The sequence below is a fragment of the Psittacula echo genome (genome assembly GCF_963264785.1).
Source record: "Psittacula echo genome assembly, chromosome: Z".
Taxonomy (NCBI): domain Eukaryota; kingdom Metazoa; phylum Chordata; class Aves; order Psittaciformes; family Psittacidae; genus Psittacula; species Psittacula echo.
Genome location: NC_137742.1, coordinates 27,144,233 through 27,166,180, shown reverse-complemented (window position 1 = coordinate 27,166,180; position 21,948 = coordinate 27,144,233). Strand labels below are relative to the sequence as shown.

At 43.0% G+C, this 21,948-nt stretch overlaps 1 protein-coding gene across 3 annotated transcripts in view; it reads left to right on the top strand.

Moving 5' to 3' along the window:
• Positions 1 to 21,948, top strand: part of IQGAP2 (IQ motif containing GTPase activating protein 2) — a 141,873-nt gene that overhangs the window by 67,082 nt on the left and 52,843 nt on the right. For 2 of the 3 annotated variants that reach the window (XM_080637049.1, XM_080637047.1), the window contains exons 3-8: positions 2,633 to 2,789; positions 3,979 to 4,056; positions 5,891 to 5,967; positions 11,155 to 11,222; positions 11,588 to 11,701; positions 21,198 to 21,376. In XM_080637049.1, coding sequence (XP_080493175.1) covers positions 2,633 to 2,789; positions 3,979 to 4,056; positions 5,891 to 5,967; positions 11,155 to 11,222; positions 11,588 to 11,701; positions 21,198 to 21,376 — 673 coding nt within the window. Of the gene's footprint in view, positions 1 to 2,632; positions 2,790 to 3,978; positions 4,057 to 5,890; positions 5,968 to 11,154; positions 11,223 to 11,587; positions 11,702 to 21,197; positions 21,380 to 21,948 lie in introns of all 3 variants that reach the window. The other variant, XM_080637048.1, reaches the window with a different exon arrangement.

Below are 21,948 nucleotides of genomic sequence, written 5' to 3'. Positions count from 1 at the left end.
GCTCTGAATCTCTTCTTTGCCCAACCTGTAGCTGTGCCTGGGATTGCTCCGACCCACGTGTAGGACCTTGCACTTGGCATGGTTAAACTTCATAAGGTTGGCATCAGCCCACCTCACAAGCGTGTCAAGGTCCCTCTGGATGGCATCCCTTCCCTCCGGCGTATCAACCGAACCACACAGCTTGGTGTCATCGGCAAACTTGCTGAGGGCGCACTCAATCCCACTGTCCATGTCACCGACAAAGATGTTGAACAAGACTGGTCCCAACACCGATCCCTGAGGGACACCACTCGTTACTGGTCTCCAGCTGGACATTGAGCCATTGACCACAACTCTTTGTGTGCAGCCATCCAGCCAGTTCTTTATCCACCGAGTGGTCCACCCATCAAATTGATGTCTCTCCAATTTAGAGACTAGGATGTCATGTGGGACAGTGTCGAACGCTTTGCACAAGTCCAGGTAGATGACATCAGCTGCTCTGCCCCTGTCCATCAGTTTCATAGCCCCATCACAGAAGGCCACCAAATTGGTCAGGTAGGATTTCCCCTTAGTGAAGCCATGCTGGCTGTCACCAAGCCCCTCCTTGTTTTTCATGTGCCTTAGCATGCCTTCCAGGAGAATCTGCTCCAAGATTTTGCCAGGCACAGAGGTGAGACTGAGTGGTCTGTAATTCCCTGGGTCATTCATTTTCCCCTTCTTGAAAGTGGGGGTTATATTTCCCTTTTTCCAGTTGTCGGGAACTTCACCTGACTGCCATGATTTTTTAAATATGATGGCCAGTGGCTTAGCAACTTCATTCGCCAGCTCCTTCAGGACCCGTGGATGGATTTCGTCAGGTCCCATAGACTTGTATACGTTTAGGTTTTTAAGATGGTCTCGAACCAGATCCCTCTCCTACAGTGGGCCTAGGGTCTTCATTCTCACAGTCCCTGCTTTCGCCTTCCAAGACTTGGGTGGTGCGGTCAGAGACTTTGCCAGTGAAGACTGAGGCAAAGAAGTTATTAAGAACCTCAGCCTACTCCAAATCCAGGGTAGCCAGTTCTCCCGGTATCTTCCGAAGGGGGCCTACGTTGTCCCTAGTCTGTCTTTTATTCGCTACGTACCTATAGAACCAGCTTTTACACTGCACTGTCACCGAACCAGCTTTTACACTGCAAAATACAGTTCTTCTAATAACACTCACTCCACGCAGTTTTGTGTGTTATTGTCCCAAATTTATGTCTGGTGGTTTCCTGAAGAGCTATTTGGGTAGTCTGTGCTTCAGTGAAACAACTTTCATATGTCCTGTAACAAATCCAGAAGTGTAATGGAGTAGGCAATTTACTTTGTGTTTTAACCTGAAACAAAATGATGTAGTGAGTTTTTTCTTCTCTGTGGTGGGAGAAGAAACTGGCTCACTTTCAACTTGGACCCCAGCTTTCTGGTTTCTAAAGCCACCCTTGTGGAGGTGGTATTAGATTTGTAATGTTGTCTCAGGCAGCATACAGCAATGCTGCCTCAATGGCAGTAAGTAAAGCAAATTAATTTCTTTAGCTTTGTTCTTGTCCATTTGTAATGGTATTAATGTCCTTCTAACAACAGAGAGATTGCCTAAATGGGGAAAAATACTAGGAAAGAACTAACCAGATTTAAGATCTTGTAAAGTGATTTAGCTGCTAGAGATAAGAATAATATTACAGGGCCAAAACACTTAGACCACCAATGTAAGGAACTTCTGGTCTAGTGATTAGGATGCTAACCTTTTTCAGGAGTTCTTTGGTAGCAGTTTCTCCTGGCTACTCCATATAAAAATACTGGATAATACAGCTTAATGTCTGCTACTGGCCTTCTGAACTGTTATGTATTTAATAACGACTGGTTTATATCTACTACCATATGTATCACATCCAAGTCCCAAAAACATAACTAGTTTACCTCCTTGAAGGACTGAGTCACTCTTTGATGAGAAGCCATCCTACGTGATGGGTGATGGAAATGTTTTGGGCAGCTCACTGCCAGGCAGACCTCAAATACATAAAATACATTGGGCTGTTTCAACAAAAAGCTTGATTCCTTCCTCCAAGCACTGGCACCACGTGTTTCACAGGTGGACATGGAGAGCTGTCATATACTGTCGGAGGAGGATGAGCTGCGGGAGTGCTCTGTGCTGAGATGAGCATTGCTGTGATCTTGGGCTGTAGAGCACATTGGCTGCAGGAACCAGGTTTATCTAGCACATTACTGGCCTTCATGCTCTTGAGGTTCAGCCCTGGCATTCCTATCATGGGTTCTTTTTTTAATGCAAACATCAATAATACATTGTAGTCTGTGGTTTTTTTCCGGTTTCATCTTAAATTATTGCCTATTTAAAAGCATAGTTCAGTTCAAAAGATCTAAGTTAAAGACCTCCTTAGGGGATTTATACTTCAAAGCATGTTGTTTGGTTATTGATGGGTCACACAGTGCAAACTCGATTCTCTAGTCATTTTGATCTGCCATGTGAATGAATGCGAGAATTTTGTCCTTAGCCTGTACCCTTTTATCTTCTGATTGTGTTGTGGTAGTGACATTAAAAGTGAAATGGTTGTGGGTGAAAGGTGTCACTTCTATTGAAATCCCAGATAACAATGTTTCTCAAATGATGTCTCTGTAGGTGGATGGAGGTCTGCTTGGAGGAAGAGCTGCCCCCAACTACAGAGCTGGAGGAAGGTTTAAGAAATGGTGTTTACCTAGCCAAGCTCGCAAAATTCTTTGCCCCTAACGTGGTGTCAGACAAAAAGATATACGACGTGGAGCAGGCACGCTATAAGGTAGTAACTTTTTTTCAGTTCTCTCACTGACAAGGCAAAAAAAAGAAAAAGTGATGTCTGTTTTCCAGCTCTTAAAGATGCTGAGCATGGCTGATGTTCTGCACCTCTTCTGTAAGATTGTCAGGACTAGATGGAAGACACACAGCACTAAGCCAGCATGATGTTAGAAATGTTTTACCCTTACAAAAACTGTTAGTGTCACTTACTGTTTCTAAAGCTGAACAAATTACTCTGCTGGCTCCAGGAAGAATATGTGCTTTACCATTTATACAATTATTTCTTGTTAGGAATAGGAGACAAAAGTAATTCAGAAATTAAAGTTGATAACTAATCCACATTTTATTCATCTTGTATGGAAGGACATTCACTTCATTAGATATGTGTGTTTATTTTATCAAAGTTAACACTGAGAAGCAAAACCAAGCTCCCAGTAATTAAGGTTTGCTTGCTATTTGTGCAAGCTGTTCATTAACTCCAAGATCATCAATAATACAGAAATATATACATGCATATGAGCAATCCTCTTATGGACTGCATTGTTTAAACATGTAGAACAGGTAGAAAAAAATGAAATGGTCGTTTTTAAGGTGTAATCACTGGCTGTTGTTCAAGAGTTGAGAAATTAAGCTATTAAGCTTTTCAAGGTGTCATATTGTTACAGAACCATGGTTAAGAATCCTGATTACATTTAAACACTGCTTCTGAAAATCTCCAGAACTTGAGTCTGGGCTTCTTTTCCCCTTTTCCCCTGACTCTTCAAAAATTAAAAAAAAATATTAGAAAAAAAAAGAAAATAAATTCCCATTTTCCTCTTTTAATTGCTGCCTGCCTATACTGTAGGGAGGGTAAGTCTGATGAGTTTGTAAGAGCTCCTTATCCATTCTCCTTCACAGAAGTGCTGAGCAGTGTTAGCACTTCTGCATTTTGGAGGTAGTGGTTCCTAGTATTTGACAGCAAGCCTTTACTCCTGAAGACTGCTGAAAGGCTGTACAAATGGCCACTTCAGTCAAAGCCCACTCAAGATGGGTACAAATCAGGCTTATGTTACTTAAAAGAATGATCTGCGCAGCATGGGGATGTTGATATATCAAGATGCTTTGTGAGCAGCAATGAGACTGTGACACTTTAGTCTCTAGGTTCAGACTGGCTTTATGTGCCTTTTACCATCTTTTCCTTCTGTTTGCAATAGCGATCTGGCCTTCATTTTCGGCACACTGACAATACCGTGCAGTGGTTAAGAGCAATGGAGTCCATTGGTTTGCCTAAGGTAAGCCTTTAAATTTTAGCAAAGAAATCGGCTCAAGGCACTGACTCACTGAGATGCCCTTTCATCTGAGCATAAACAGGTGCTTACAGTAACTCTACAGGGAAGGGGTTATTTGGGATACAAATCTGAAGTGAACATAATGCTGAAAGCAGTGAGAGTGTCAGTCATGTGCTACTGCCGCTGGTGTGCACGGGCTGAGGCTGCTGTGGATGCATGCTATGTGTAGGAATCCTCAGGATGCTTCTCCTGTGGGAAGATAACTAGAAGTGCTAGCAGAGGTTTAGCTATATCTTATTGCTAGTACAGTCCTTGTGAGGGCCTGAAAGGAATATGGTACAGTTCTTGTAGGGGCCTGAAAGGAATATGGTTTAAAACAGAAAACTTAAATCTTTGCTTCCTTTAGGTCACTGCCTCTCATTGTGTCTCTTGCTGCCTCTCCTTCCTAATGTATCTCTCAGTTTCTCTGCCTCTACCCTGTTTCCAGACTGTCTTTGCACACTGCAGTGCACCTATGCAGCTATGCAGCTCCACTTCTTCAGCCAGCTGCTTTCTTGGGTCACCTCTTGTATTTGTCTTCCTTCTTGTGGGTCTTCACTTGTCATCTCCCCTTCTGCTGCTGTTTCCAGGCACCAGTGAGTCTTTTTCAGGTGAAAATTCATTAAGAAAGGGCAGTGTGGAAACACCTTCCCTGATTGTTTGGGCATTTTGACACCTGCATACAGCTAGGGGCAAGTAATCCCTCAACCAGGCTGCCCAGCAGCCATCTTGGGGCACCTAGCCTGTGGCAAGGCACAGCAGGGAAGCTCAGGCAGCTGCTAGAAGGACTGTAGGGACTAGTGGCCAGTAACTGCAGGCAAACCCACTGCAGGTGCCCATAAGCATAAAAGGGCACCCGTGACTGCCAGCAGAAATGCCGCAGAGACGGGGAGGGTCCTGCCTTTCCCAGGTTAGGTTCTTTTCTAGTGTAACTTGAGTCATCCATTCAGCTGGCTGATTTCCACCCTGCCATCTCTCTTCTGAAACACTTTGCTTCTGTTGCAGAAGGTGGTCATGGCCAAATGCTACCCCTATTCTCCCTCCCAGAGCTATTGTGAGTGAATGATGAAGAGGGCACTGTACTACTGACTTACTCAGTCTTGTCTCGTTAATTATGGGACAGCACAGTCCCAAGTTCCCAGCCTGGGCTGGAAGCACACTGCCAACTCTCACGGTTAACTAAGTCTATTTTTTTTTTTTTTTTTTGAGAAACAGTGTTTAGTGACTGGGACCAAGGCCAGGAACAAATTAGTGGTAGAACCAGAACTGGAACTTATGATGTGACTTTTTGGCAAAATTGCTTTATATTCCTGTATTCCTCTCTGAATATCTTTCTCTGTGAATGATGTAGTCACAAAGTTAGGGGTACTGGCAATTAGAATTTTGCAGTTTTAAACCATTCTTGATAAGCTTGGTTTGCAAGGAGGTGTTGCAAATTGTAGCTGCATCCCAGGTTTTGGGTGTCTGTAGGAGGATAAGCCCTACTGCTTGTCCTGCTACTGGAGCTTCTGCCAAAGGACCTTTTATAAAACACTTGTTGAAATTCTGCCTGCTTATCTTTCTGCTCCCTCCCCCTCACTGCCACCCCAGTACTTTTTTAATGCTTTATTGAATTCTTGCTTATGAAAACAACTGGTAAAGTTAAAATAACATCAGAAGAGACTTGATTCACAGCTGTATAGAAGTAACAGCTGAAATTCTGTAAGTTTAAGGGATAGTCCTGCAGAGAGCTCTTTCTAGCTACTTTTCTGCTTGGTAATATGTCTTCTCCTTTTACTATATGCTCTTTGTTTTTTAGATCTTTTATCCAGAGACTACGGATGTCTACGATAGGAAAAACATCCCTAGGATGATATATTGCATTCACGCTCTAAGGTAACTACTGATGGGAGTAAAAGTTAAAGTAATTGCCAAATCTAGGTGTGTAGGTCACGAAATGGCTTTAGGGCAACCAGTATATCAAAATCTGACAGAATTTACGTGTTCATTGATTTAAAGTTGGAAACAAAAAGTCCAATTTTTTTCAGGACTATTGGCCAAATTATTTTAAAAATAAAAATTAAAGACAATTGAATTTAGTGCAGACATCCTTCTCTCAATGAGCATACCCTCTCATAAAGTTCACATGTCATTTCAAAACTCATACTGCAGTAGAAACCAAATAAAACTTTTCATGGGGCAGACAAGTGATCAGAGAGAAAATGATGACAAACTGACATCTTACTGTCCCAAAATGGAGCAAATAACTACTGTATTATGACATCATCGGTGTATAAATTAACATTTTCCAAGATTTTAAAGTTCTGAGCAACTTGATTTTGCATGTAAATTCAGGAGGGCTTTGACCACACCATTGAAGGTAGAGTTTAATTTATTTAATTTTTTTTATATGTCCTGCCTCAAAGGTTTTCTTGATGTCATGCAAGAGTAACGACCATCTGACTCGTGCTGTCCCTGGTGTGAGGGGCCAGGAGTGTTAGCAGACAGCTCCTCCCTTTTGTGGCTCTCCTAGCTCATTTCCTGCACATGGAGACCTTTTCCTTTCATTACTTTCTTGCAACTAGTCTTGCAGAGAACATAATTACCTTGCACCCCAAACACTCTTCTGCGTTCCTAATGGTGTTGTTCAAAGGCACATCAACTGCTCCAAGGCTGTAGGTCAGAAACTATTCAATACATGCTGTAATTAAAACTTCCGAAGGTCTAATCCTTGAAATGATGTGGCCACTCTTGCACTCTGTGAGCACTCACTGCCAATAAACAGGTCATACCACCGGAGTTCATCTTATTTCTTTCAAATGGTATGTGTTAGGAGTTGACAGTCCTGGTTTTGTTGTGGTGTTTGTTATTGGGCTGGGTTGTTGGGTTGGGGTGGGGAGGACGGTTTGGTCATATTTGCAAGTGTTGCTGCTCTAAATTGTTATGCCTGGTGTAATTCTAACTATAGAGTATCATGAGGACTGTTTGAGGGTAGCTGTCACCTAAAACTTGATAGTGCAATCTGTTCTGTCAGCAGGTGTCTCGTGTAAGCTTAAAGTGATTTATTGAATTAGATGCATGAGCCTCTGATGTTAACCAGCTCAGGATGACATGGTTTGCTGAGTGCCCCTTCAGCCATGTTATGGATTGACTTGCATGTTTTGCAGGAGGTGGAAGAACACAGTGAGGTTTTCCAATATTTGCTCCCTCATGTATGGAGGAACACTTCATCAACTGTGCATTTGAATGCTGCATGAACAATAAACCCATCAATTAAATACCTTCACAAGTTCTGCCTAATCTTTGCAACAGCAATAACTCTTTTCATTTTGAGCTGAATTTTGCAATAGGTTGACCTTTTCAGAAGTTTTCCTTTCTCCATCTTGACAGGCTACAGCATTTATGCCGACATCAGGATTAGTTTGTATTGTCTTAGCTTTCACATCCACATTTGTCTTGTTTAAATTACTTTTCCTTGGTGCATATCAACACAAAGCTATAACTCTGCACTTACAAGCTAATATTTTAGAAATAGACTTACAGGCAGGATATACGAATTGAAGAAACAATTGTTGAGCTTCATTTATTTCTATGTCTTTTCCTAAAATGTGTAGGTCTTTCACTTTCAAATCAATCCTGTCCAGCCTTTCAAATTAAACTCCTGTGCTAGTATTAAATGGCACACAGCCTACATTGAAAGCACTCTGGCAAACAGAATTAAGGGCAGGCCATTGGCTTGGCTAGCGACATTCCCAGTTGTACTGGCATCAGAGAAACACTGAACAGCAAGACTCTAGTACTGTTCCTCTTCTGCAGCTGGCGTCTGTCCCCCCAGCTTCAACATCATGGACCCTAGCCACTTTACTCTCTGGGTTTGTTAGAGAATCCTCTCACAGGGAGTCATCAAGAGTTCACTGACCCTGGAAAAGTCCATATCCCTGCTGTTCTTAGAGTCCAGCACCACAGCATTCAGAAACAGCAGTTGTAGTCAGGCTTTTCACCTTTGCAGCTGTAGCATATATGCATGACCACTGTATGAAGAATCACCATTGGGTTGGAAAGCTAAATTCTAATGCATCTTGGAACACATGCTCAAATTTCAAATGCTTATAACTTGGGAAAATTGAACACTTTCTCAGAGGTGAGGGGTTGACCTACTTATTCTTTTTTTAGTTGCTACTAAGTCATTACTCTGAAGCAACATGATTCTTGAGCTTTCTAACAAAACTATGTAAATTTAACACAGAATATTTTCTTATTGTCATTCTTGGAAATCCTGGAGCCATCTGTAGTTCAGATTTTTCCTGCTTGAATTCATTTATACACATTTAGTGTGCATAACCGAAGTGCTTAAAATTGATAAGATTATTTTTAATTTCCCCTTTAAGAAGCATGAAATAGCCTTAACTGCAGGTAATAGGAGAAAAAATCTCCATCATTCTGAAGGGTCTATTTGACACCTGAAATGTTAACATTTCACAGGGAAGTTTCTGTTTTTTGGGGTTTGATGATCTTCGAGCTGCTAGAGCGCGTGAAGATGGAAAATTACTGTAAGCAAGATGGTTTAAATATATTTTTTAGGATATGTCCTGGCTCAGGTCTGAAATGAAGACCATTGCACCAACTGCATGCGGAACAACTTGCACTGTCAAACACAGCACTGCTCTGTCCAGGAAGGAATGACGTAGCAAACAGTTTCTAGACTCCTGTTGAGTATAATTACTCTCTTGCTTTTTTTCCTGTTGAAACCTCAATACTTAAAGCCCATGAAAAATACAAAGGCATAGGTCTCATTTCTTGCACCATTTTTCTTGCGAAAGCCGATTTGGATTTGTTCCTGGACTAAATGAGGTTAAGAGCTGCTTCATTTAAATTAAGATGCTGAGAGTGATTCATGTTAATAAATAGCAGTACTTCTGAGACTTTGTTTTTTCCCCTTCCCCTGAAAAACTTAGTTGTCAAATGACAAATCTGCTTGCAAAGGCAAGCAGATCACTGCTACCTCCTGGACAAACTATCCCTCTGAAGCTGGACAGCTTCAAAACATTGTTTTCCAAATAAATAGTAGAAAAACATGCACATTTCTTAAAGAAAAGGCACGCTATTTTCAGATCTGGTTTTTATGGCATGTTATATATGAGCTAACCATAAAACAAGACCCATGAACCTCCGCCTGATATGAATTGCAGCTCTGCATGGGCGAGCAAGGGCGAGCAAGGGGAACTTCACCTGGGAACTTCCATTTCCCATTTGTTTCTCCCCTGCTCCTGAAGCCTCATATCCAGCTTTCTTAATGCCAAGATCCCCTGCTTTTGATTTTATGTGGGTTCCCTGAGGTTCAAGTTACACTATAAAAGCACTAAGCAAGCTGTTTCAAGTGAAATTATAACCTAATACAGAATAGAAGTGTCTTGGTGCTTCCTGCAAGACTCGAAGCACATTTTCAGCACCACCTGGTGGTTAATAAATTTATCCAAGCAAAGGAGCGTAGAAGTACCGCACATGGTTCAGTATCCTCCAGGAAGGGCTGAGAAGCAAAAGTATTAGTCTCAGATGTTCATACCACATTTTTTAGCTCTGCCCTTTTATTGTGGTGACCGCCCCCCCCAAAAAAAAAAAACAAAAACCAGCATATCCTTGTGCTGATGCTGGTCTCCATAACTCTTTCTATAACACCCTTCAGCTTCATACCCACCCAGTACTGCAGCCAGGACTGTTTCCCTGTCTCAAGCTTAAAGTAAAATCTCTGTCAAAGCCCACAAGGAAATACTGGTACGTAGATAAGGGTAATGAAGGAACGTGATCCTCCATTATTATGGTATAGAAAATTTGCATTTAAGACTGCTTTGAAAGCAATGATTTTGAGGGGCTGCAGCAGTCAGAAGTGTTGACCTACATGAAATGTGCTGTTGTGTCCATCCAGGTTGTGACAGGGCAGAGGAGCAGCAGTGGTAGCATGGAAGACAAAATATGTTGATTCTGTGTGCTCTGAAATAAATGTGACAGCTACAAATACTTGCTTTGAAGTCTCATCCTGTGATTTGCTAATAGCAAAAAAACCTCAAACAACAAAACACAACAGGGAAGAGTACCCCTCTAGAAACAAAACCCCTAATCTGCAATACAGTTGCAGTGTATGAAGTTGGGGTGAGGTAATTTAAATAAGTGGTGCAAAATAATCCTTTTGGAGGAATGCATTATTTAAGTCTTTTTTTAAAATCTGCTTTTTTGATCACACCTCACAAAACTCACTTGTTTGTTGATCTTCAGTATAAATTATATATGAAATTATATATATATTTGATAAACTATAGAAACACCAATCTTTCATAGATGAATGCATACCTTTGGAAGACACTGAGAAAATATGCATGTACTTGTACTCCTTTCTTTCTTACTTTCTTTCACTTTTTCTTTTTTTTTTTTTTTTTTTCCTTTTCTAATTCAGATAGCACCCTAGAGCTCTAGGAATGAGTATATATATTTTTGCATGCTATATTGAAACAAAAATATTACTTGCTGGATATCGCTTAAATTGAGATTTCTTTGTTTTCCAAAAAGATACATAGTTAATCACACAAATATATTTGAGATAGGCTCGGATGGACTTACAGGTCCTTGTTCCTCTACATTTAGTAAGAAGGGTATCAATGATTTGTGTGTCTTCAGATATTAATTACAGAGAAGACACAACACAAGTCAGACAGTACATAGATCCAAAGCTATAAGCTGTACTAAAGTGCATTCACACCTTGATTTCCCCCTTCCCTCCCAGTGTGGGCTTTTGAAACTTTTTAACTGTCCTCCCTTTAGTTTTCCTACTTGTTTACACATCCCCTGTGATCTGAGATATGCTAACAGTGCCTCTCTTAGGGGTGGTTCTTTGAAATATCAAGTAAAAAAAGACTTCTCTTTCTGTAAAATTTGAAAATACAGAATAAAGAAAACTGCAGGGTTAATTTAGTCCATGTTGGCCCATGAAATTCAAGGGTTAAAGGACAGGATTCATAAAAACACTTTTGAACAGAAAATGGACATCTCAACTACATGCATGATTTTACATTTTAAATTTCTTCTTTGCAGTTTATATCTGTTCAAACTAGGATTAGCACCACAAATCCAGGACCTACTGGGGAAAGTAGACTTCACAGGTAATAAACTGATTATCTGATCATATGTTAGATGGTTTTATTACCCAGTAAATCTGCTAACTTTGTGCATATTTTCTATTATGGTCTTTCTCCTCCCACAAGGTTGTTATGAACACATCCTAATAAAGTAGGAGGGAGGCTGCTATTTTTAATGAATATCAGACTGGGAAGGACGGAAGGGAGCGAATTTGCATGGAATGCTTATCATGTCTTAGATTCCTTCAAAATGGGGAGGAAAAACTGCTAAGAAGCCCTGACCACACACACTTTCAAAAACATTGCACCCATATTCATAGGTATGGTGATTCATAAAGAAGTTCTTATGCTTTTCTTCTAATATTTTTTTTTTTTTTTAATGTAAACAGAGGAAGAAATCAGCAACATGCGAAAGGAGCTAGAGAAGTATGGCATACAGATGCCATCTTTTAGTAAAATTGGTGGGATCCTGGCCAGTGAATTATCAGTGGATGAAGCTGCATGTAAGTGTGGCTTTTGTTCTGTTTTCTACTGGGTAATTTGACAGAATGCTAACAAAATATTTTCTGTAGTTTAATTCACCATGTTTGGCACCCCTTAATAAATAGCAAGAAAAGCAAACAAGTTTTTACTGGTTATCACTGCATCATTGTTGCAAGACCTCTTGCAAGTTTTCAGTCTGCATTCAGTCTGCAGGAGCATCTCCTTTGAACCATAGGAAGTGCTACCAGAAACAAAGATTTCTTACAATTTTTTGCGTGAGTTTGATGTTTTGGTAGCACATGCTCCTCCAGAATGATGACTCGATCTCTGTGTGTGCCCCCACACTGTAGAGGGTTCAATGGAGATGGCCACAGGAATGAGGTGTCCCCTCTGTGTCCCCTTCATGTGTTGGGTTTTTGCAGGAGCCTTGCAGGCTTTCCTCAAACACATCAGGTTGCTTTGTTGGGACAGCAACCTGAGATATTTAAATAAGCTTTTCCTTTTTAGGGAGATTGATGCACAGTTATGATCTTTTTGAGTCTGATTTGAATAGCTTCCACTCAAAAACATATTTAAATGCTTTTTTGCTGCCCAAGCTTATCCATCATAGTACATCTGTTACTTCTCCATTTGGGCTTTTTTGATTTTATTTTTTTTTTTTGGGGGGGGGAGGGGTGGGGGGAGAAGTTTTGTTTGGTTTTTTTGAGGGTTTGGTTGGTTGGTTTGGTTTGGTTTGGGTTTTTTTGATTTTTATGGAATAAAGTGACATATTAAAAAAAATCAAAACAAAACAAAAACACAACCATGAAACAAAAGAAATTTGCTTGAACTTAAATGACATGAAATGAAGTGTGTCCACTTCAGTCCACATTTGAGCTCTCGTTATTTTATTGAAAATCCTAGCCTTTTTCAGACAGCTGTTCTGAAGAAGAGAAGGGCTGGCTTGAGTATGATCAATGGCACAGTGGGTCACTGATACAACCCAGTAACAGTACTGCAGACTGTACATAGGGAGGCAGGGGGAATAAAACTTGCATTATAATTATGTTCCATTGAAAGCTGTTAAACCTTGCAGAGTAGAATAATTGAAACAAGCTGACTTATGATGTTACTCACTGCGCTGAAATTTCCAGACTTTAACTTAAAACACACTTCCTCACGTTGATTTGCGTTGCCTGTGTTGTATATTTTGGAAACTGCTATAGCTCAGTATACACATGCTTCTGTAAAGCTAGCTCTTAAAACACTACCTTTGGAAGTGAGGGTAGTTTGTCTCCTTTTTTAGCAAATTTTCAGAGATATAGTGCCTACCAAGCACTTTTCCAGGGAGCTGCCTTCCTTCTCTGAAGATGAAAAGGCTGCAACTTCCTTCTTTGAAAGCTTATTATAGAATGCGTAGGATTTCCTTTAACTTCTGAAGTGTTTTCAGTCTCCATAGGAAAGCAGGGTTTCCTGATGCTGTTTCTGTCCCTTTGGGCAAGGGGTGTGCTGTAGATAACAGGCGCTGCCCCAGCACAGGAAACATCTGCTTTAGAAACTGTCAAGCACTAGTGAGGTTGAATGTGGAGGTCCTGCTGAAAGAAAGGGTTTACCACTCTGCTTCCGAAATGGAGTAAGCAAAAGGAGATATGAAATGAAAGCACTGATTACTCATGCTGTGCTGTCAGCAATAGTAGAAATCAGAGTGCAAAAAGTAGGCTTAAGCGCTTTCAAAGCAAGCTTATTTGTAACTCTCTCCATTATCCCATCCCTGCAGGCTACTCATTTAAGTCCAATCAGGCTTCTCACAGTTTCTCTTGGTAGATGGGTTCACAACTTTCACCAATACCTGTTCATATCTCTCCTAATCTTGAAGCTGTCTTTTGACTACTTTTTGCTAGCTCCACTTACATCAGTAGGGCCTCTTCTACAACTGTGGAAGAGATTATATCCTTCCTATGTGTTTTATGATGTGAGGATGTAGGGGTGTGTCGTGGTTTAAGCCCCAGCTGTAAATTAGAACCACGCAGTCTATTTCCCCCGCCAGCCCCCAGAGGGATGGGGAGGAGAATCAAAAGAATGTAACTCCCACGGGTTGAGATAAGAACAGTCCAGTAACTAAGGTATAACACAAATCACTACCGCTGCCACCAATAATAATAACGATAAGAGAAATAACAAGGGAAGAGAATACGATACCGCCCGCCGGAAAAGAGCCTGACAGAAAAGAGAGCGTGCCCTTCCGGGTAGCTCCCAGTTACATCCCCTGGCATGACGTGCTGTGGTATGGAATACCTCTTTGGCTAGTTTGGGTCACGTGTCCTGTCCCTGCTTCCTCCTGGCTTCTCCTCCTCCCTGGCAGAGCATGAGACTCACAAAGTCCTTGGTCAGTCTAAACATCGGTGTTATCAGCTCTGTTCCCAGGCCGAAAGTCAAAACCACAGTGCTGCAACAGCTACTAAGAAGGAGAAAAACTGACTGCTACTGCTGAACCCAGGACAGTATCCACCCCTTATTCCATACCATTCATGTCATGCTCAGATCCCACATTTTCCATATACCCTCACTCTCATCTCAGTGCACTGTTATCTTAGTGCACAGACCAATTCCTATAAAGCTACTGAGTCCATTCGGTCCATGATGTTGGGCTCCATCTCTTGTAACAGTCTTTCAGGGCAGGAGAGGCTCTTTGCAGTGTTGGATCGTTGCCTGCTGATGCTGATCGTTCCTTTACTGTAGAACTCATCCGGTTCTATCAAAGTTCATTCTCTGTTGGGATGATGGTTGGAGGGAAGTCAGGGCCAGTCGCTGGTGCCCTGCAGACTTCTAGTTGATGGGCTATAGCAGGCAACAGCGTACAATTGAGTTCATTGTCTGTTTTCCCCTAAAATCAAATCCCCTTGAGGTACGCATCGGACTTCCCCATCTTCCCGCATTACCCACCAAGTATACCCAGGTCCCTGAGCAAAAGCAATCCCACGAGTGGGTTTGCCTTTACCTGAAGCAGGAATAACCCAGACTGTCTTCCCCAGCAAATTCTTCATGTGCACCACAGGAACTTTGTCCCCCTCTACAATATGTAAAAGTTCTGACTGGGCTGGGCCAGCCCTGTTGGCAGATCCTCTGGTGTTGACCAACCAGGTGGCCTTTGGTAAGTGTGTATCCCAATGCTTGAAAGTTCCCCCACCCATTGCTCTCAATGTAGTTAACAGCCCATTGTACCGTTTGATTTTCCCAGAGGCTGGTGCATGGTAGGGGATGTGATATACCCACTTAATGCCATGCTCTTTGGCCCAAGTGTCTATGAGGTTATTCCAGAAATGAGTCCCATTGTCTGATTCAATTCTTTCTGGGGTGCCATGTCGCCACAAAATCTGTTTCTCAAGGCCCAGGATAGTGTTCCGGGCAGTGGCGTGGGGCACAGCGTATGTTTCCAGCCATCCGGTGGTTGTTGCCACCATGGTAAGCACATGGCGCTTGCCTTGGCGGGTCGGTGGGAGTGTGATATAATCAATCTGCCAGGCCTCCCCATATTTGTACTTCAGCCATCGTCCTCCATACCAAAGAGGATTTAACCGTTTGGCTTGTTTAATTGCAGCACATGTTTCACACTCATGAATAACCCGGGCAATAGTGTCCATTGTTAAGTCCACCCCTCGATCAAGAGCCCATCTATATGTTGCATCCCTGCCCTGATGACCTGAAGTGTCATGGGCCCATCTTGCCAAAAATAATTCACCTTTATGTTGCCAATCTAAGTCCACCTGAGCCACTTCAATCTTAGCAGCTTTATCCACTTGTTGGTTGTTCTGGTGCTCCTCAGTGGCCCGACTCCTGGGTACATGGGCATCTACATGGCGTACCTTCACCACCAGGTTCTGCACCCGGGCAGCGATATCTTGCCACAGTGCAGCAGCCCAGATGGGTTTACCTCTGTGTTGCCAATTGCTCTGCTTCCATTGCTGCAACCACCCCCACAGGGCATTTGCCACCATCCATGAGTCAGTATATAGATAAAGTACTGGCCACTTTTCTCATTCAGCAATGTCCAGGGCCAGCTGGATGGCTTTCACCTCGGCAAACTGACTCGATTCACCCTCTCCTTCAGCAGTTTCTGCAACTTGTCATTGAGGACTCCATACGGCTGCCTTCCATCTCCGATGCCTTCCCACAATACGGCAGGACCCATCAGTAAACAAGGCATACTGCTTTTCACTTTCTGACAGTTTATTATATAGTGGGGCCTCTTCAGCACACATCACCTCCTCCTCTGGTGACATTCCAAAATCTTTGCCCTCTGGCCAGTCTATGATGACTTCTAGAATGCCTGGACGACTGGGATTTCCTATTCGAGCTCGTTGTGTAATTAGTGCAGCCCATTTACTCCATGTAGCACCGGTTGCATGATGTGTAGAGGAGACCCTGCCTTTGAACATCCAGCCCAGCACAGGCAACCGGGGTGCCAGGAGGAGCTGTGCTTCAGTGCCAATCACCTCCGAAGCAGCTCGAACCCCTTCATAGGCTGCCAGTATCTCTTTCTCAGTTGGGGTGTAGCTGGCCTCAGATCCTTTGTATTCCCGATTCCAAAGGCCAAGGGGTTGACCTCGAGTCTCCCCTGGAGCTTTCTGCCAGAGGCTCCAGGTAGGACCATTCTCCCCAGCTGCGGTGTACAGTACATTTTTTACATCTGGCCCAGTCCGGACTGGCCCAAGGGCTACTGCATGAACTATCTCACGTTTAATTTGCTCAAAGGCTTGTTGTTGCTCAGGACCCCATTTAAAATCGTTCTTCTTCCGGGTCACATGATGGAGAGGGCTTACAATCAAACTGTAATTTGGGATGTGCATTCTCCAGAACCCCACAGAACCCAAGAAAGCTTGTGTTTCTTTCTTCTTAGCTGGTGGAGACATTGCTGTTATCTTGTTGATCACATCTGTAGGGATCTGGCTACGTCCATCTTGCCATTTTATTCCCAAAAATTGAATCTCCTGTGCAGGTCCCTTGACCTTACTCCGTTTTATGGCAAAACCAGCTTTCAGCAGGATTTGGATAATTTTCCTCCCTTTCTCAAAGACTTCTTCCGCTGTATCACCCCACACAATAATGTCATCAATGTACTGCAGGTGTTCTGGAGCTTGCCCCTGTTCCAGTGCAGTCTGGATCAGTCCATGGCAGATGGTAGGGCTGTGTTTCCACCCCTGGGGCAGTCGGTTCCAAGTGAACTGGACACCCCTCCAAGTAAAAGCAAACTGTGGCCTGCATTCTGCTGCCAAAGGAATTGAGAAAAATGCATTGGCAATATCAATCGTGGCATACCACTTGGCTGCCTTTGACTCCAGTTCATACTGAAGCATGTCCGGTATGGCAGCACTCAATGGTGGTGTGACTTCGTTCAGGCCATGATAGTCTACTGCTAGTCTCCACTCTCCGTTAGACTTTCACACTGTCCATATGGGGCTATTAAAGGGTGAGCAGGTCCTGCTGATCACTCCCTGACTCTCCAGACTACGGATCAGCTTATGGATGGGAATCAGGGAGTCTCGGTTGGTGCGATATTGCCGCCGGTGCACTGTTGTGGTTGCGATTGGCACTTGTTGTTCTTCGACCTTCAGCAACCCCACAACAGAAGGATCAGAGAGACCAGGCAAGGTGGACAGCTGCTCAATTTCCTCAGTCTCCAAAGCAGCAATACCAAAAGCCCATCGGTACCCTTTTGGGTCTTTGAAGTACCCTCTCCTGAGGTAGTCTATGCCGAGGACGCATGGAGCCTCTGGACCAGTCACAATGGGATGCTTTTGCCATTTCCTCCCAGTCAGGCTGATCTCAGCCTCCAGTACAGTCAACTCTTGGGATCCTCCTGTCACTCCAGAGATACAGATGGGTTCCACCCCTTGACAGCTTGACGGCATCAGGGTACACTGTGCACCAGTATCTACTAGAGCTTTATACTTCCGTGGGACTGATATGCCAGGCCATCTGACCCACACAGTCCAGTAAATCCGATTGTCCCCTACCTCCACCTGGCTGGAGGCAGGGCCCCTCTAACAGTCATCACAATGTTGGACACCTAAGTCGTGTTGAAAGGGATTATTCTTCGTTATCACAGGAGCTGGAGTAAAATCAGCTGTTCCGCTCCATCTGGGAACCTGCTCACCAGAGACTGAAGCCGCAGCTCTCATGGGACTATCAGCCTTGACCCTTGTTCCTATTTTCAATTCATGCACCCGTTCCTCCAAAGCTGAAGTAGGTTTTCCATCCCACTTCGTCATGTCTTCTCCATGATCCCACAGGTAAAACCATAGGGTGGCCCGTGGTGTTTGCCTTCTATATCTTCTGTCTCGAACAATAGGACGTCTTTTGTTAACAGCTGAGACGTGTGTTGGTACACGTGAGGAGCTGGATAAATCAGATAGATCGTCCCTCAATTGTTTGACATCCTGGGACAGTTTTTCCACAGCTGAGATGATGGAAGGGGTGAGATTGTCTTCGAACTCTCGGAGTTTATGAATCATTTCATCCACTGTTAGTGGTATTACGTCATTCCAGGTTACTGTTGCCAATGAATGGGCATCTGATGAGGGTGTATTCCATGTAAGTTTTCGCCACATGGGTCGTGTACATTCGACTTCATCTGGGTCTATGGGTATATCTCCGTTATTCGGCTTGATGTGATAGATCATCTCTATGATGGCTGATTCCCTCAGAGACTGGATGCCTTTGTCTAAAGTAGTCCATTTGGCTGAACGACTCATAACATCGTCCTGGTATGGAAACCTTTCTTTCACAGCTGCCAAGAGCCGCCTCCAAAGACTTGAGGGACTTTTTCTCTCTTGCAATTGCTTTGTCAATTCCCCCTTCTCTAGCAAGTGATCCCAGCTGCTTGGCTTCTGTACCTTCTAGTTCGTGACCATCGGCCCCACTGTCCCAGCATTGGAGCAACCAGGTGACGATGTGCTCCCCTGGTTGACGGGTAAAATCTTTTCGGATATTCCGTAGCTCAGTTGAGGTCCGAGGTCGAGAAGTCACCTCTTCTTCTTCTTCGCCATGTGATGATGACTCCAGATCAGATGGTGGCCCGGGTGGTGAATACATTGTTTCTTCATCTTGCTTCACCCTTCTTGCCTCTTTTTTGCTTTTTCTCTTGCGTACAGGGGCAATCAATATTGGTACGAATTGGTCCTCTGGTTTAGCTGCAGTCATTATCACTGTGGTTTGAGTAGCAACAGTACTTGTTGCTGGGGGTGGTGTAGCTGCTGTGCTTGGAGCTGGGGTAGCTGTGCTGACCGTTGCAGCTGAAGTTTGAGTAGCGGCTGTACTTGTCGCTGGGGGTGGTGTAGCTGCTGTGCTTGGAGCTGGAGTAGCTGCGCTGTCTGTTGCTTCGCCCTCAGATCCAGGGACATTTTTTTCCTTTTGAAGGTGCTGGATAGTGTTGAACAAGACCCGGTAAGCATAGGCCAAGCCCCAGCACGTTGACATGATTTGTCCCTCTCTGGTATGACCAGGATGACAACACACCCCATTTAAATGTTTTACTAATTCTTCTGGATTTTGTACTTGGTTCGGTGGTGAAATTCCAAAACACTGGAGGGGCCCACTGACCTAGATACTTGCCCATACTATCCCCCACACCCTGCCACTAATGGCTGTCCAGCCTCGGGGAAAATCTCTCAGTCCCCCTATATTGTCGTCTAACCCCAGACAAGACCCAAACCTGACTCTGCTTAACTCTTGAATCAGACGTAATGGTTGTGGACAAAACACACTCTGTATGCGTGCCAACATGGTGACCCCCATCACAATCAGCAAACAGGTCTCAACAATATTAAAAAGGCCATTCAAAAACTTCAAAACTCTCAAACGATGCTGTAAACGGTCTGGGAGGGGCACTGGGAGGGTAAAAGAATGTCTCCTTCATAGGTTGACCACCCAGGAAGGAGAAAAAAGATGTATAGTTGCTAAGCACTTGTATTATATACTTTCCAAAGTGTAAAGGTGGTGACCACACTGGGAACATAGGCCAGATCAGTTTCATGATCAATTTTTCTGTTGTATTACAAGTCATTACCATAAAATATAATGAGACAATACCCTTAGCCCAAGCCCACACTTGAAAAACACTAACACAGCAAATACCAGCTCTAAGTAAGCTATGGCATATTGAGACTGTGAGATCAAAAACAACAACTTTGAGAGCCAATAAATCAGCATTGTGACGAGTGACTATTAATCCAAAACACTGAATGCTTATCACAAGTACGATTAGACACACTCCAGTCAGATCTGTCGTTATCTCAACCCTTCGTGCCCCACGTTGGGCCCCAAAAAAGAACTGTCATGGTTTAAGCCCCAGCTGTAAATTAGAACCACGCAGTCTACTGCCCCCCCCCCCAGCCCCCAGAGGGATGGGGAGGAGAATCGAAAGAATGTAACTCCCACGGGTTGAGATAAGAACAGTCCAGTAACTAAGGTATAACACAAATCACTACTGCTGCCACCAATAATAATAACGATAAGGGAAATAACAAGGGAAGAGAATATGATACCGCCCGCCGGAAAAGAGCCCGACAGAAAAGAGAGCGTGCCCTTCCGGGTAGCTCCCGGTTACATCCCCTGGCATGACGTGCTGTGGTATGGAATACTTCTTTGGCTAGTTTGGGTCACGTGTCCTGTCCCTGCTTCCTCCCGGCTTCTCCTCCTCCCTGGCAGAGCATGAGACTCACAAAGTCCTTGGTCAGTCTAAACATCGGTGTTATCAGCTCTGTTCCCAGGCCAAAAGTCAAAAACACAGTGCTGCAACAGCTACTAAGAAGGAGAAAAACTGACTGCTACTGCTGAACCCAGGACAGGGAGATATGTGTGTCTAAGAATGGCAGTTGTCTTAGCCCCTTGAAGTTGACCTGGATCTTCATAGAACCATAGAATACTCCAAGTTGGAAGGAACCCATAAGGATCATTGAGTCCAACTCCCTGCTCCTTGTGGCACAACCTAAAACTGAATCATATGACTCAGAGCATTGTTCAGATACTCCTTGAACTCTGACAGGTTTGGCGCTGTAACCACTTCCCTGGGGAATCTGTTCCAGCAACCAACCACCCTCTCAGTGAAAAATCTCTTCCTAATGTCCAGTCTGAACTTCCTCTGTTTGTAAAGTTCAATGTCAAAGGAACCAGTGCGTGTGTCTCTGCTTGTTTGTCTCCCACTGTGCCAGCTGCTTATGTTTCCCATGTGATGCTGCGGTAAACTGAGATAGAGCAAAATCATTTTAGACCAACTTTATAGCATGAATTTAATGCTAAGCTATGGATTATACACCAACTGCTAGGCAGGTTGTCCAGTAACTGCCTTCTATGATAATGTATAGCTTGACTTCATGTTTTTTCATGTCTAAGGGAAACATTAGGAATGGGGTGTTTGAAGGGGAATATGCGAATTTTTTAATATATATTAAACGCTCAATTCAAATAAATCAGAAGAAGCAGTGACAGTTTTGTCCGTGTTTTACTTCCTGAAATTTAGGATTGTGCTTTTCATTTCAGTGCATGCAGCAGTAATAGCAATTAACGAAGCTATTGAGAAGGGAATAGCTGAGCAAACCATTGTAACTCTGAGGAACCCAAATGCAATGTTGCTAAATGTGGATGAAGAACTTGCACAAGACTATCAGAATGAACTCTTTGAAGCTAAAAGGAGAAAAGAATCAAATGCAAGACTTAAGGTAGTGGTATTTTATTAGCACTCCTAGTATACATGTTCCTTCATGTTGCTTGTCATTTTGTAGTATTACTGTTTTAAAAATTAATAGTAATAGAGCAATAAGGAAAAAAACCACTTTTAAACTAAAAAAGGTAAATAATATTAATGCACCAAGCTGGCAGCCAATTTTTTAGGACTATGATTAGTAAGAGTATGATGTAGCTTATCTTCAACCAAAGTAAAAAAAAATGGAAGACTTAAACCGAAAAGTACTGGTTTTCCTCTATTGGCTGCTTTAGAAGTAAAATAAAAACAAAACAAAAATCTGTTAAAAAGTTGCAAAAAAAATTATATCTTTTTTGAGCGTGAAGTATAACCTCTGCCACAGATCTTTAATGTGATATTGTTTGCTTTGTTTTTTACTTGAGAGATAATGCTTTCTGTAGTTGAAAAATACTGTATTTACGTGGCGATTTTACAGGAAGCAAAGAAAATGCTTTACATTCTGCTCAGCAAGTTACAACAAAGTGCTTATTTGTTTAGTTGCTGTGGTTGGCAAATTCCTTTACAAATACATGCAGCAAATATTTCAGC